The following is a 16,446-nucleotide window of genomic DNA, read 5'->3' as shown; positions in this document are numbered from 1 at the left end:
TCCCGTACTATAGTTTCCAGAAGTTTCTCTACCACTGAGGTCAGACTGACTTGTCTGTAGTTGCCAGCTTTATCCTTGCATCCCTTTTTGAACAAGGGTGTAACATTTGCAATTCTCCAGTCCTCTGGCACCTCCCCTGTGCTTAAAGAAGACTAGAAGATTATCACTAGTGCCTCTCCAATTTCCACCCTCACTTCCCTCAGTACCCTTGGATGTATCCCATCCAGTCCTGGTACCTTATCTATTTTAAGTAAAGATATCCTTTCCAACAACTCCTTCCTCTCAATTATAAGTTCTCCTAGTGTACCAGTTACCTCCTCTCTCACCTCGACCTGGGTAGCATCTTTTTCCTTTGTAAAGACAGATGCCAAGTACTCGTTCAACACCTCCACTATTTTTCCAGCCTCCACATGCAAGTCCCCTTTTTTGTCATTAATCAGCCCTACTCTTTCTTTTACTATCCTTTTATTATTTATATGCTTATAGAAGACCTGGGGTTCCCTTTTATGTTCGTTGCCATCCTCTTTTCATCCTCTCTCCTTGCTTTTCTTATTAGTTTCTTCACTTCCCCTCTGGTCCTTCTATATTCAGCCTGATTCTCCATTGTATTTTCTACCTGTTGTACGCGCAGTTCCTCCTTTTCATCTTTACCTTTATCTCTCTCGTCATCCAGGGCACTCTGAATTTATTTGTCCTACCTTTCCTCTTCAAGGGAATATAACTTGACATTGCCTGCAATTCATTTTCTTTGAAGGTGGTCCATTGTTCAGCCACCGTCTTTTCTGCCAACATTTGATTTCAACTCATTCAACTCAGATGCATTCTCATCCCATTGAAGTTGGCTTCCCCCCAGTTAATTATCCCTGCTCTGGATTGTTCCTTGTCCTTTTCCATTATTAACCTAAACCTTATGAAACAATGGTCACTGTCCCCTTGAGGCTCTCCCACTGATATGTGATCCACTTGGGCTAACTCATTCCCCAGAACCAGGTCCAAAAGTGCACGTCCTCTCGTTGGACTAGAAAAATACTACTGCAGAAAATTATCTTGAACACATTCCAGGAACTCTTGCCGCCCTTGTCCCTTTGCTATTCTTATCCCAGTCTATATTTAGGTAATTGGAGTCCCCCTTTATGATTACTTAATAATTCTTGCACGTCTCCATAATTTCTTTGCAAATTTGTTTCTCCACATCCCTTCTATGAGCTGGTGGTCTATATACTACACCAATCAATGTTATTGCATCTTTTTTCTAGGACACCTTCTTTAGGATTTAATTTTCAGCTGGCAATGTCCCTCAGTTAAGTTGGGGGGTCGGGGGCTGGTGGTGGCTGATGTTAGAAAACTCCAGTTTCTCCTAGCTTCACTTCCTGGGAGAATAAACCTACCTATAGTTGGCAGGTGCAAGGGACACTGAAGAATCCTGAAGCAGGTGAGCCTAACGCCTGCCCCACTCTTTGTTGGCCGATTTTGTAAAAGCCTCCTTGACATTAGGCCCCTAATTAACATATTCAAGGTGCTGAATGTCTGTTTCAGGTATCCATCCTGGACAAAGCAAAAATTGGTCCTGCTAACTTTCGTTTGTTGTGTGAGGCCAGCTTGTTGCACTATGCGGTCCCTATAAGATTGACACATAGCTATGCATAAACACGTCTTAGAGGAAATGTTTGTGTGTGGCCGTTTGTTCCCTGCGCCACATACTCCTAATTGTGGCGCGGCCATACATCCATGTAGCTCAGAGGGAACACTCAGTGAGGCCAATGCCTGCGCAGGTTTGATGCAAGCTGTCTCACTGCTAAATTGGTGTGTTTTGTGAGCATTTTACTTCCAAAAATTGAGAGCAACACATTACAATTTCTACCACAGTATTTTTTATTATTTACTCAGTCTGTAATCGCAACAACCTAACATAATATTGTTAGAGAAATCTAGTCTCTGTCTCACTACCCTCCTTAGCTTCACACTGGTTACAAAATTGCAAATAACAAATGTAGACTTAAACGAAATATAAATTACTGTTTATAAATTCACCCAGTTGCTCATAGAATGGATATTGCCATTACACAGACATTGTTTTTGAATAATGCAGGGCAAGATCATTTATTACACTGACAGTATTCTCTGCATTAATAGCAAATACAGGTTCAGGTTAATAAATCTAGTGAGTTGTACTTATGGCCATGACATGTATAACATGGTTTGGATTTAGGAAGTCTCCCACTACACATTAAAAGCGGATCCTTCGATCAATGGCCTGTTCAGTGTTAGCTAACCTCTGCCCGTGTAGCAGCAGAGACATGAATGTTCAGTAAGAGTTCGAAAAACAATTAGTGCGGTGACCCCTGTTGGGATGTATTGGCTGAAGAGAGGACATGGATTAACTGCAACACCCACCATGACCCAACAACCAAATCAGCCAGTAGCACCCTGAAAATCATGGGAAAGAATTTCCTGTGACATCAATAGCACCGTTGTGTTATTTTGGGACTCAACAATGCGGAGCATGTGCAATAGATACATGCTGCATCCAGTATTAGCTGACAGTTCATCCAAAAGAGGAGCCTGAAGATAAGAATATACTTTCTGGAGACAGCAAGGGAAGGGTACTCCTCCAGGCTCCAGTTGCATACCCCCACCCATCCCATTCCCCATATCTCCTCTCCTCCAGCCCTCTCAAACAGAGCGCACTCTATAACTTATTGTGGTGATCTGGACATAGCAGAGTGCATTCTTCTTCCGGCCTGGCAATCAGCTGAGCCTTTGTTAATGAGGCCCTATCCTCAAAATGGATCAGGCTTCTGATGGACATCTGAAAAGCGCATGGAGGGAAAATCTACCCTGCTGTCTCACGTGACAATGGCTGTGTGGATACAGAAAAAGGACAGTTCTTGCTTATAACACCAAAGATCAGCAGGAACTAGTGTCTTCAGGAGAGGAACCAGAAAACTGTATTCAATTCTTCGACATTAATATACTTTAATATTTTCTGTCACTGTTGACTCCAGCATTTTGAAATTCTGTATTTGTTTATTTGTAAAGGTGTAAACTGAATCAACAGCAGTAGTTTTTACATTCAGCTTTCAATTTAACTGCTATCTACAGTGTTGATGTATGATTACAGCTATAAAGGATTGCGCTAATCCAGCCTACCAAATTCAAATGAGCAACTTCTCCCCTTGATGACTTGTATAAATCATCATATAATTCTTCACCAATCAGGTTCAATGGACAAGATACATGGATAAAAGTTTTGCTACATGATCACATCACATACACATTCAAATGATTTGGAGATAGCCAGCCACATTCAAATTACAGTTTCTTCTAAATAAAAGTGAATTGAAACAGATGATTTATGAGACGTGTATGGCATTGCAGGATTCTTGTGTGAATATAAAGTAATAGTTGATTGCTTTGTTACATCACAGATAAATCTTTGAAAAGCACTATCAGCAGAGATAAGCACACAAACTATTCCAAATTGATGTTTTTGGGTAATCTCACTTCTGCCTCCAGTGCAATCAGCACAAAATTGCAACCAAAAGTTGCCACCAGTGAGCAATTATTGGGCACTCCTGTTCTGAAACGGCATGGATACTTTATAATCATTAAGGGAATCAAGTGTTATGGGGAAAAGGTAGGAAAGTGGAGTTGAGGATTATCAGATCAGCCATGAACTCATTGAATGGCAGAGCATATTTGATGGGCCAAATGGTCTACTTCTGCTCCTACATCTTATGGTCTTATGCAGAATCACCCAGAAGTTCAGGGCAGTTCTACTTTTCATCCAGCGAATGCCACATCTATCTGGATGTATTTGGTGCTACAGCCATTCTCAAATTGGAAAATATTTTCCCGATTAGAAAGTCATTCAATCATTTGATGAATGCATGCCAAGAATGAGTTTTCAGGTTGCAAACAAAGCATGGGTTCATCACCAAAAAAAGTGACTTTAAATGTCCATTCTCCGATGATGATTACGCAGAAACAGAAGTACAATCGACAAAATTAATATGTTTATTTTTCAGCATGAAAATCATTTATTATTCAGAAATTAGGGGCACAAAACTTGCTCTGAAAACTCTCACATTAAATCCCTTTAGGCTGTTCTATTGCTAGCTATTTCTTCATTTCCTGAGCTCTAAATCTTCACTTTCTTCATCCTTCATTCAATAACATTGTACCCTTGGACGTGTATTAGGGATTCTCCCTTTTGTCCACTGTAATTTTAGTAGAACCGCTGCAGAAACCTTGGAAAAATGGCACTGCTTTTCTGAACAGCCGCAGCTATTTTGCCAAAATTGCTGTAGAGGATCAGGAGGACCCCACAGCAATCCTTCCCGATGCTTTTTCTCATCCACCGCAAAATATATTCTCTGTAATTCTTGCACTGTTATCTTTTCCAGTATTCTTTTCTTACTCAATCAGCATATAATTTTTTATTATTCTAGTCTAATCTAAATAATCTTCTTTTCTACCAATTCTGTTGTTTCCTTCAAAACCCATTTGTTACTGATCTAAAATTTTTCTCTTTCTAAACATGGTTTCAACTTATGATTTATTGAACAACTGTGATCACATCAGGAGAGAAATTTCTAACAATTGATACAACTTAAGGATAAATGTTTCCTACTTTTCTACGTGAGAAATTCTGATCACTAAATACAGGTATTTCTCACTTGTATCTTGTCAGTTGCATTTTGCTGTATATTTGCTAGTTCTTCTGTTCTATCAATCAATTGTAATTACCTGCCCAAACACAGTCCACTACTTGCTTTCTCTTTGTTTATAAAAGAAGTGTATTATCTTCCAATAAACACTGAGCCTCTGGGCCTCACATTGTAAATCTTACCTCAGAGGGCTGTGGATGCTTAGGTGTTGATAGATTTTTGGACTCTAAAGGGAATCGAGGGAAAGGGAATTGGGCATTAAAGTGGAATTAATGTCAAAGATCAGCCATGATCTTATGGAATGGTGAAGCAGGCTCAAGGGGTTGTATGGCCTACTCCTGCTCCAATTCCTTATGTTCTTATTAAAGCACCGTAGATACAAAAAAAACTTGCATTTATATAGCACCTTTAACACTCTCAGGGCCTGCCAAAGCACTTTACAACTAAGAAGATCTTTTGAAGTGTTGCCGCTGTGGTAATTGGGAGAAGCTGGAGCCAATTGTGCACAGCAACGTTCCACCAACAGCAATTAGATTATTGGTTAAGGACAGATATTGGTCAGGACACTGGGGAGGCCTCACCTATTCTTCTTTGAATCTTGCCATACGATCTTTTACAACTCTAAGGACAGATGGGACTTCAATTCAACGCCTTTTCCAAAAGATGGTACTGAAGTATTGGCCTAGGTTATGTGGTCAAGTAAAGGGAGCGAGACATGAACCCACAACCTTCTGACTCAGAAGTAGGAGTGCTACCACTGAGCCAAGGTTGGGAGCCTAAATACCAGAAAGCAGAGTGCACAAGGTCAGAGCTCTTCATTGACTGAATATGGAGCAACACGGAGCTGGCACTAGTATTCGATGATGCTAGTTCAAGCTGTTTTAAAAGGAAGGACCAATATCAGACCAATACCTGCAGCATAACAACAAAATAGTTCAGCCTCAGATGAAAAATCTGCAACCCATAACAAATTCCTTTCATAAAAATAAAAAACAGAATAGGGGATTGGATGAGACAGCAAGTTAGACACTACTTTTCAACTCAAATCTGATCCAGACTGCTTGGATGAGTAAGTCCATAGTGTTGTGCGGCACCACCAATGTGCTAATTAAGATAAATTCAGAACAGATCCAGCAGCTCAAAACTGGGCATCCATGAGGCGTTGTGGGCCAGCAGCAGCAGCAGAATTGTATTCAACCACAATCTGTGACCTTATGGTCCAGCATATCCCTCACTCTATGACCATTAAGCTAGGATACAAAACAAAACAAAAACAGAATTACCTGGAAAAACTCAGCAAGTCTGGCAGCATCGGCAGAGAAGAAATCAGTCAACGTTTCGAGCCTCCATGGCCCTTCGGCAGAACTGCAGCATAGTTTCAACAAGGGAGAAATATAAATTGGTTTAAGGTGGGTGGGGGGGAAGAGACACATTGAGGGTGTGGTGTGAGCAGATAATAATCAAAAGATGTCACAGACAAAAGGGTCAAAGAGGTGTTGAAGGTGGTGGTCTTTGTCTGAGAAAAGTGCTAATTAAGAATGGAAAACAGGATATTCAAAGTACATCTCTAGTGGGGGTGGGGTGGAAAGACTAAAGGTTTTAGTTTTAGATTTAAAAATAATGGAAATAGGTGGGGAAAGAAGAATCTATATAAATTATTGAAAAAAAAGCGGGTGGGGGGGGGGAAAGAAACGGGGTGGGGATGGGGGGAGGGGGAGTTTAAGATCTAAAGTTGTTGAATTCAATATTCAGCCCAGAGGGCTGTAAAGTGCCTAGTCGGAAGATGAGGTGCTGTTCCTCCAGTTTGCGTTGGGCTTCACTGGAACAATGCAGCAAGCCAAGGACAGACATGTTGGCAAGAGAACAGGGTGGAGTGTTAAAATGGTAAGCGACAGGGAGGTTTGGGTCTTTCTTGCGGACAGACCACAGGTGTTCCGCAAAACGGTCGCCCAGTTTGCGTTTGGTCTCTCCAATGTAGAGGAGACCGCATTGGGAGCAACGAATACAGTAGACTAAGTTAGGGGAAATGCAAGTGAAATGCCGCTTCACTTGAAAGGAGTGTTTGGGCCCTTGGACGGTGAGGAGAGAGGAAGTGAAGGGGCAGGTGTTGCATCTTCTGCGTGGGCATGGGGAGGTGCCATAAGTGGGGGTTGAGGAGCAGGGGGTGATGGAGGAGTGGACCAGGGTGTCCCGGAGGGAACGATCCCTACGGAATGCCGTCAAGGGGGGTGAAGGGAAGATGTGTTTGGTGGTGGCATCATGCTGGAGTTGGCGGAAATGGCGGAGGATGATCCTTTGAATGCGGAGGCTGGTGGGGTGATAAGTGAGGACAAGGGGGGCCCTATCATGTTTCTGGGAAGGAGGAGAAGGCGTGAGGGAGGATGCGCGGGATATGGGCCGGACACGGTTGAAGGCCCTGTCAACGACCGTGGATGGAAAACCTCGGTTAAGGAAGAAGGAGGACATGTCAGAGGAGCTGTTTTTGAAGGTAGCGTCATCAGAACAGATGCGACGGAGGCGAAGGAACTGAGAGAATGGGACGGAGTCTTTACAGGAAGCGGGGTGTGAGGAGCTGTAGTCGAGGTAGCTGTGGGAGTCGGTAGGCTTGTAATGGATATTGGTGGTCAGTCTATCATCAGAAATTGAGACAGAGAGGTCAAGGAAGGGAAGGGAAGTGTCAGAGATGGACCATGTGAAGATGATGGAGGGGTGGAGACTGGAAGCAAAATTAATAAATTTTTCCAGGTCCCGACGAGAGCATGAAGCAGCACCGAAGTAATCATCGATGTACCGGAGAAAGAGTTGTGGGAGGGGGCCGGAGTAGGACTGGAACAAGGAATGTTCCACATACCCCATAAAGAGACAGGCATAGCTGGGGCCCATGCGGGTACCCATAGCCACACCTTTTATTTGGAGGAAGTGAGAGGAGTTAAAGGAGAAATTGTTCAGTGTGAGAACAAGTTCAGCCAGACGGAGGAGAGTAGTGGTGGATAGGGATTGTTGGGGCCTCTGTTCAAGGAAGAAGCTAAGGGCCCTCAGACCATCCTGGTGGGGGATGGAGGTGTAGAGGGATTGGACATCCAAACACATCTTCCCTTCACCCCCCTTGACGGCATTCCGTAGGGATCGTTCCCTCCGGGACACCCTGGTCCACTCCTCCATCACCCCCTACTCCTCAACCCCCACTTATGGCACCTCCCCATGCCCACGCAGAAGATGCAACACCTGCCCCTTCACTTCCTCTCTCCTCACCGTCCAAGGGCCCAAACACTCCTTTCAAGTGAAGCGGCATTTCACTTGCATTTCCCCTAACTTAGTCTACTGTATTCGTTGCTCCCAATGCGGTCTCCTCTACATTGGAGAGACCAAACGCAAACTGGGCGACCGTTTTGCGGAACACCTGTGGTCTGTCCGCAAGAAAGACCCAAACCTCCCTGTCGCTTGCCATTTTAACACTCCACCCTGTTCTCTTGCCAACATGTCTGTCCTTGGCTTGCTGCATTGTTCCAGTGAAGCCCAACGCAAACTGGAGGAACAGCACCTCATCTTCCGACTAGGCACTTTACAGCCCTCTGGGCTGAATATTGAATTCAACAACTTTAGATCTTAAACTCCCCCTCCCCCCATCCCCACCCCGTTTCTTTCCCCCCCCCCACCCGCTTTTTTTTCAATAATTTATATAGATTCTTCTTTCCCCACCTATTTCCATTATTTTTAAATCTAAAACTAAAACCTTTAGTCTTTCCACCCCACCCCCACTAGAGATGTACTTTGAATATCCTGTTTTCCATTCTTAATTAGCACTTTTCTCAGACAAAGACCACCACCTTCAACACCTCTTTGACCCTTTTGTCTGTGACATCTTTTGATTATTATCTGCTCACACCACACCCTCAATGTGTCTCTTCCCCCCCACCCCACCCCCCCCCCCCACCCACCTTAAACCAATTTATATTTCTCCCTTGTTGAAACTATGCTGCAGTTCTGCCGAAGGGCCATGGAGGCTCGAAACGTTGACTGATTTCTTCTCCGCCGATGCTGCCAGACTTGCTGAGTTTTTCCAGGTAATTCTGTTTTTGTTTTGTTTTGGATTTCCAGCATCCGCAGTAGCTTTTAGCTTTTTGTTTTTAAGCTAGGATACAAACCTGGTTCAGTGAGAAGTGCAGGACAGTATGCCAGAACCAGTAGCAGATATACTTAAAAATGAGGTGCCAACTTAATGAGGCTACAGCACAGGACGATATGCATGCTAAACGGACGAAGCAGAGCTAAGCGATCCCACAAAAAAATAAGCTCCTAAATCCTGCCACAACCAGCTGTGAACGGTGGTGGAGAATTAAACAACTAAGTGGAGGAGGAGGCTCCACAAATTCCCAACCTTAGTGATGGCATGGCAGTACACATGGCTGAAGCATTTGTAGCCATCTTCAGTCAGAAGTGTCAAGTGGATGCTCCACCCTGACCTCCTCCTGAGGTTCCTAACATCACAGATGCCAGTACTCAGCCAATTCAAATCACTCCGCTTGATGTCAAGAAACAGTTGAAGGCACTGGATATAACAAAGGCTATGGGCTCTGACAACATCTGAACAGCAGTACTGAAGACTTGTACTCCAGAACTAGTTGCATCCTAGCCATGCTGACCCAGTACAACTATAACACTGGCATCTAGCCAACAATGTGGAAAATTGCCCAGGTATGTCCTGTCCACAGAAAGGACAAATCCAATTCGGCCAATTACTGCCCATCGGTCTGCCCTCAATCATCAGCAAAGTGATGGAAGGTGTCATCAAGGCGCTATCAAGCGGCAACTACACAGCAATGGCCTGCTGACCGATGTTCAGTTTGGGTTCTGCCAGAGCCATTCAGCTTCTGACCTTGGTCCAAACATGCACAAAAAAGCTGAACTCAGAGGTGAGTTGAGAGTGACTGCCTTTGACATCAAGGCAGCATTTGACCGAGTGTGACACCAAGGAGCCCTAGCAAAGTTAAACAAAGGCAATTAGTGATGAGCAACACATGCTAGCCTTGCCAGTGTCGCTCATTCTAAACAAAATAAAACCAAAGTCCCATGGGACCAATCGTCCTGACGTTGCTCTACTGAGCTAATATTTCCATCCACCAATTCTCTCCAGTATTGACCAGCCATAAATCACATGGTTAGCTCAATCAAGTATCCATTAGTGTTGGTGGAGCACATCTCTCAAACAATAGAGGAGTTCTGCACTGAGGGGGTTGCAATTGACAAGAGTAGCTTTTTAAAAACCAAGGACAGAATTTTCCGGTGGGCGGCGGGGGTGGGCCCGACACGCCAGCACGTAAAGTGACGCACGATGACATTGGGTGTGCGTCCCAACATCATTGCGCGCCATCGTGATATTTCGTTCGGCAGGCATGCACCGAGGTTGGCTGCATTCCCGCTGAAATGTAAATAGCCATTAAGAAATCAATTGAGCCACTTGAGAATGCTGCCCAACCTTACAGTTGGCGGGCAGGCGGAAAGCCCAAAGCCCAAGCGGCCTTTGCGTTTTTCAGGAAACCTCATCCACGAGAGGGATGAAGTTTCCTGAAGCTTTTATTAAATAAATAAATAAATTTTCAGAATGTCCACACTCATGTGACACAGTCACATGGGGGATATGTTTAAATAAACCTTAAAATCATTTATTTAATTGTTTTAATCTCTATTCAATCTCCTTGAGGCAGCTCCGTGCCTCAGGGAGATTGCTGCGCTCTTCCGCGCACATGCGCAAAAGAGTGCTGGACCCAACTCTCCCTCCTCCCCCTGCCCGCACAGGTAGCGCTGAGCGCTACCAGTCGTGTATTACGCTGGGCTGGCCTTAATTGAATTGGCCCACCCGCGTAAAATGGTGGTGCACAGCTGATCGCGGGCGGCGATCCGCTCCGTGCCTACCCCCGCCTGCTCCTGCCCAGCCCGCCCGCCATAGGAAAAATCCTGGCCCTAGAATAGGGGTCCCGTACAGCAGGTAAGTACAAAGAGAAAGAGGGCACTGGAAAGAGGCAAAGACCAAATTGTAAAAGGGCTATTCCACACACATTCCTAGATAAGATCTTGCAAAAGAGAGAAGGACTGCTGGGGGCATGTAACAGAAAAATATTTTGGGTTCGACAAGGAGGAAGGTAAAACACCACTCTCACCCAGGACTCCAGAACATGGCCAGAAAATTGACCTGACAAAGATAGGCTAGGTAAACACTAGCAACACCCTCTTTTCCTTCCTTTGGTACCATTTTAACACTATTCTGTTGTTCACGTTTGTAAACAATACCTGCACACCTAACTCTTCACCCTGCATTATGGTTAATTCTGGATCCTACAATGTATATTTTACAGCTCCCCTAACAGGAAATAATTGCATGAAAAAGCTTTATGCCTTTGCTTTCTCATTTCCATCTGGCACACAAATAGTCACCTTGTTCAATTCTCTCCAGGTTCAATAGAAAAAGAAACTGCTCCAAAATCTCTGTTAGATCAAAAATCACTCTTCGCAAACTTCAAAGTAAAGCCTCCAGGCAGTATCAACTGATTTTAGGACAGGTAGGCCTCTTTTTCTTTCATTCTAAGTTACGCATGGTACATTTTGGCACTAACCATGGGCATTAGCTACTCAGTCATCCACATATATTTTTATTACAATGGGCTCTGAGCAGCACTGAACATCCATGAACAGCAATGCCGACAGTATGGACACAAAAGGTATCCACTCAAATTTGTAGACGTCAAAAAATAAAATTATTATTTAAATACCAACAATGCATCAGAAATAGTCAGTAAATTTGTGGCCATCATTGTTCATGGTGTTTAATGTGTTTAAGAGAAGAGCAGTAAATGTGTTTAATGTTTCCTTACCTTGAACATTAGATGGATCACTGTAGGCATCCCTTCTTATAGCTGTATGCTCAGCAGCAATCTGTGCACTGGGTTCTCCATCCTGTTCGTCAGTAGTAATAATCTCTAGGGCCCCAAACTCATTCATTTGAAACTAATGAGAAAATTAACGATTTACTACTACTTCAATGTGAGAAAACATCGCTTGGCAGCCTTAAAAACAAAAACAGTTAATGAAACAAAACAGTCCTTGAGATTGGTAAGTGTTGGTACTAGTTGACTTGAATTAATGTTTGAACAGTGAATGGACAACATGAGTCCAGAGCTAACAAGAAATAAAGTTTGTAAAATCTATACACGTACATGATGACTCATGGCTGCAGCAGCAGCAATGCATTTACCATGAATGTTAAATTCAATTCTGCCTTTACCCGAGTGGATTGCTCAAGGAAAGTTGATTCTTAAAAAAAATGTATTGTAACCATCAAAAATCTTGAATAGAAATAAATTTCCACTTATGCTCAGTACAACTTATTCAGATATCAATGTTATCCTAGAATGTAAACTATGATCTTGTGCATTGTAAGTCCTATCCACATCCTCATACCGTTGATGGACTGACAAAGACAGGGTGGTGATTTTTCATGATATTCTATATGTGAAATCAGCATAGACTGCCTGAATGTGCAATTTCCCCTCACCTCTCTCCTAAAATGTATTTAATCACACCTCAGTGCTAATCTATAATGAGCTAAGAAACTCAAAACATGAGGGACAACGTGGCCAAGAACTTGTGCCTTGGTAGAAACATGATTACGTATCAATTGGAAGCTTTGTGCACACAGAGGCACCCAACAAAATTTAGGAACCGGCCTAGACCAGACTTTATAAAACATGAAGGATAATCAGCACATATTACTGCTAGGTTTGCTGTCTGTGGGAATTCTTCAATGTGATTGGGTGTTTATCCTGCTTGATTACATCACTGTTGCTAGACACCTTAAGATTCCCTTGAGCTGATGCCAAATTGAAATTAGTATCAGTATAGAAGAAAACCACACCACAAATATCACTACATCTTTGTGACCATCTTTCTTCAAGGTCAGCGGGAAATGCTGTCATTCCCAGCTGCCTGACAAATAAAAAGTGAGCAGTTATTTCCACTGATTGAGAGGTCTTCTACTGGGGGCATGTTCTAATTAGAGCTGGAACATTTAGGAGTGAACTCAACACAAAAATGGTGGTAGAAGTTTAGAACTCTCTTCCCCAAGCAGCAATTGATGCTAGGTCAATTGTTAATCTTAAATCTGGGATTGGAAGATTTTTGTTATCCAAAGATATTGAGGGACACATGGCAAAGGTATGTATGGAGTTAGGCCATGGATCAACTGAAAGAAAGACAAACTTGCTCTTTACAGCGAATGGAGTGCTTTTGTAGTGTAATCACTATTATACTGTAGGAAACGCAGCAGTAAATTTGTATCAACAAGGTCCCACAAACAGCGGCGTGATAATGGCTAGATAATATGCTTTTTGATGCAGTTTGAAGTATAAATACTGACCAGGACACCAGTTTTAATAATATTACTGTCAATCACCCATGGCGTAGCACACTGAGTCTGAGTATACTGTTGCTCTTGTAACTCTACTGTCACCATGTTGCTGCTTCTGTTCATCATCTTCCCTTCGGGTTGGTGGTAAGGTGAGAAGAGACATATGGCTGTGCGTTGCATTTGGGGTGGAGGCTGCAGTGAAAACTTGGTCCACAGCTCCCTCCTATTCATCCCATCTCATCCGCTAATTACTTATGCTTTCTATGTTCCCACTGTGTCCTTTTAGCACTTTACCTTCCTTTTAACCATTCCCTTTCCTGTCATCACCTCACTCGTGTTACAATACCTACCTCTTCCACTTTCAACTACCTACTCAAACTTGGTATCCTTACCTCCTCCTCGCTCTGTTGTCACTCCGTTGTTGTCACTCTGATGTTACGTCAAAAAAACTTTGCTTTAAAATTCAACAGTTTTTCCTCAAAAAAATCTCATTATAATGAAGGAATAGACTAACTTTTTGCTTGTTATTTATGGCTTTCTTCCTCTGTCTGTAATGTGTTAGAAACCAGAATCCAAGTCTCACATTGAAAGCCATTAAATATTGATATTTTCTAACTTGCAGTAAAACACAGACAAGATAAACAGTTGGCTTTAAAGTTCAACTGATATTTTTTTTTTTAAATGGAATTAACAAAATGAAGAAAGATTGGTTGGCCAAAAAAATCCATACCCTTTCCTGTGTTTCTGTAACCTCAGTGGGTGTTTGCTGGTAGGGCAGACACCTATTTCAAGACATAGATACCGCTGGAACAAAAATAGAAAATGCTGGAAAAACACAGCAGATCTGACAGCATCTGTGGAGAGAGAAACAGAGTTGATGTTTCGAGTCCGTATGACTCTTCAGAGCTACAGAGAAGTAGAAATGTGATGAAATTTATACTGTTTAGGGGGTGGAGCAGGTGAAGCTAGATAGAAGGCCAGCGATAGGTGGAGGCAAAGGAGAGATTAACAAAGATGTCATGAACAAAAGGACAAAGGGAGTGTTAATGGTAGTGGTAAGGGCTAAAAAAGGTGCTGATAGTGGCATAAAGGTAAGAAAGTAGAATGTGATAAAAGCAGGACAAGGGTAAGCATTGTGTGAAAGAACAGCATGAAACAAGTATCAGATGGCCCTTGTGGGGGTGAGGTGGGGGGAGGGGGAGGTGGTGGGGGAAAAAAGGGATCGAAAATGGGATTAAAAGGGGGGATAAAAAAGGAGATAAAACAATGAATAAAGGAATGAAAATAAAAATGAATAAAAATAATAAAAATAAAAATAATATCCCTCCTTTTTATCCCATCTTTGATCCCTTTTTCCCACGCCACCGGGGCCACCCGGTTCCCCCCACCCCAGACCCACAAGGGCCATTTATTACTTGTTCATGTTGTTCTTTTCGGAGCGCTTACCCCTGTTCTCCTATTATCACATTCTGCTTTCTTACCTTAATGCCACCATCAGCACCTTTTTTAGCCCTTACCACTACCATTAATACTCCCTTTGTCCTTTTGTTCATGACATCTTTGTCAATCTCTCCTTTGCCCCCACCTATCGCTGGCCTTCTATCCAGCTCCACCTGCCCCACCCCCCTTAAACAGTATAAATTTCATCACATTTCTACTTTTCTGTAGCTCTGAAGAAGAATGATACAGACTTGAAACATCAACCCTGTTTCTCTCTCCACAGATGCTGTCAGACCTGCTGAGGTTTTTCAGCGTTTTCGGTTTTTGTTTCAGATTTCCAGCATCTGCAGTATTTTGCTTTTATCATAGAAGCGCCTGGTCCTGGCTCTGCACTGCAGAGACCGAGATGTTCTTGTGGACCTGCACCAAACAAGGCCATTGGCATAAGAGGAACACCAGGAGTTCCCCAATCTCATTTTAGGATCAATATTAGTATTCCTGGTCAAATCAGCCACACCTCACGAACAGGCACACCTGGAAAATCAGACCTAACCTAAATTGCTGAAGGGAAGTTATTTTTTTTAATTGTTTTCAAGCACCTCCAATAGAAAAGGGACCACAGGAAGCAACTTATGGTTGCACCTGTATCTTCAGCTGAACGTTATAGCTCCTTTGACAGGCAGCCATCCCAGATGTGTCCCTAGTTGGTATGATGCCTATCACTGGCAGGTAAATGAAGGATCTTTCCCTGATGCATTAAAATCAATAGTATTGCTTGAAAAAAGCTTTTCATCTTGCATTCATCATGACATTTCGCAAGAATACCAATGTCAAGGGAAGCAACAACTTCATACTGTATGAGAAGACAGTGCTGATTGGTTGGCAAGTGGACTCTGATGGTAGAGGCATTGCCATGGAGAATGCACCAGTTGATGGTGACTGACAGTTACCTGCTAAGCATTGTTTGAAATTTAAACCAGGCAGTTTGACTCTGATTGATCAAGGCATTGCCCTGAAAAATGAACCAGCAAATGACTGTCACTTATTTTGTTTAGCCATTTTCTCACCATGCAAGCTTGTTGCTGAAATAGGGTGCTTCAGATCAGATCATTTTGCACTGTATATCACGCAAATTCATGAACAGGCCAAAGGCCATCATTTTCGGCCCTGAAAAGTGCCCAGTCTACCTTGGAAGGGCAAGGTATCTCAAAAATTTGAGCAACAGGTGAAGCTAACTGTTTTACGTTGCTACAGTAGCAACCAAATGATATTCTCCACTAACAGGATGCTGCCATTAAGCCAGAAAGACATTCTGCTAATTGCACAAATGAATGATGTGGTACATGAATTCCAGTGCCAGTGTGATGCCAGGTATGTAGGCCGTACGTCCCAAAACTGGCGGATCGTATCGAATTGCATATCCCTTCCACTGTTCGCAACAGAGAAGGTACAGACCACACCCAACCAACCTGTGCTTGCAAAGCTCAAAACAGTGTCCAACACTAGATGGGATTCCACAACTGCACAGCATTTGCTAAATAATTCTCAGTGTGCTAAGAGTTATGTTGACAAGCAATTGTAGATTGTCAGTCGGGCTCGTGGTGTGGTACATTAACATCTACTGGAAGCTACATATAGAGGGACCGGTTCTTTGTAGACAGAAATAACATGTACACAGATTGCACCTGTTCCAGCTAAACAAAAGAAGTCACAGCCATTTGCTGGTTCATTCTTCAAGACAATGCCTTGACCAATCAGAGTCAAGCTGCTTGGTTTATATTTCAAACACTGCTTGGCAGTTAACTGTCATTCACCATCAACTGCTGCATTCTCCATGACAATGCCTCTACCAATCAGAGACCACTTGCCAACCAGTCAGCACTTTTTTCACGTACAATATAAATCTGTAGTCGCCCTTGGATTTCTTTTCTTGCA

The 16,446-nt window shown here is 43.0% G+C and overlaps 1 protein-coding gene across 2 annotated transcripts in view; it reads right to left on the bottom strand.

The window, feature by feature from the left end:
- LOC144679644 (lethal(3)malignant brain tumor-like protein 4) overlaps positions 1 to 16,446 on the bottom strand; it is a 392,935-nt gene that overhangs the window by 321,851 nt on the left and 54,638 nt on the right. For both annotated transcript variants that reach the window (XM_078540227.1, XM_078540226.1), the window contains exon 5: positions 11,540 to 11,672. In XM_078540227.1, the coding sequence (XP_078396353.1) occupies positions 11,540 to 11,672 (133 nt within the window). The remainder of the gene's footprint in view (positions 1 to 11,539; positions 11,673 to 16,446) is intronic.

This window comes from Cetorhinus maximus, chromosome 4, assembly GCF_964194155.1.
Source record: "Cetorhinus maximus chromosome 4, sCetMax3.hap1.1, whole genome shotgun sequence".
Classification (NCBI taxonomy): Eukaryota; Metazoa; Chordata; class Chondrichthyes; order Lamniformes; family Cetorhinidae; genus Cetorhinus; species Cetorhinus maximus.
This window is presented reverse-complemented; position numbering and strand designations above follow the sequence as displayed.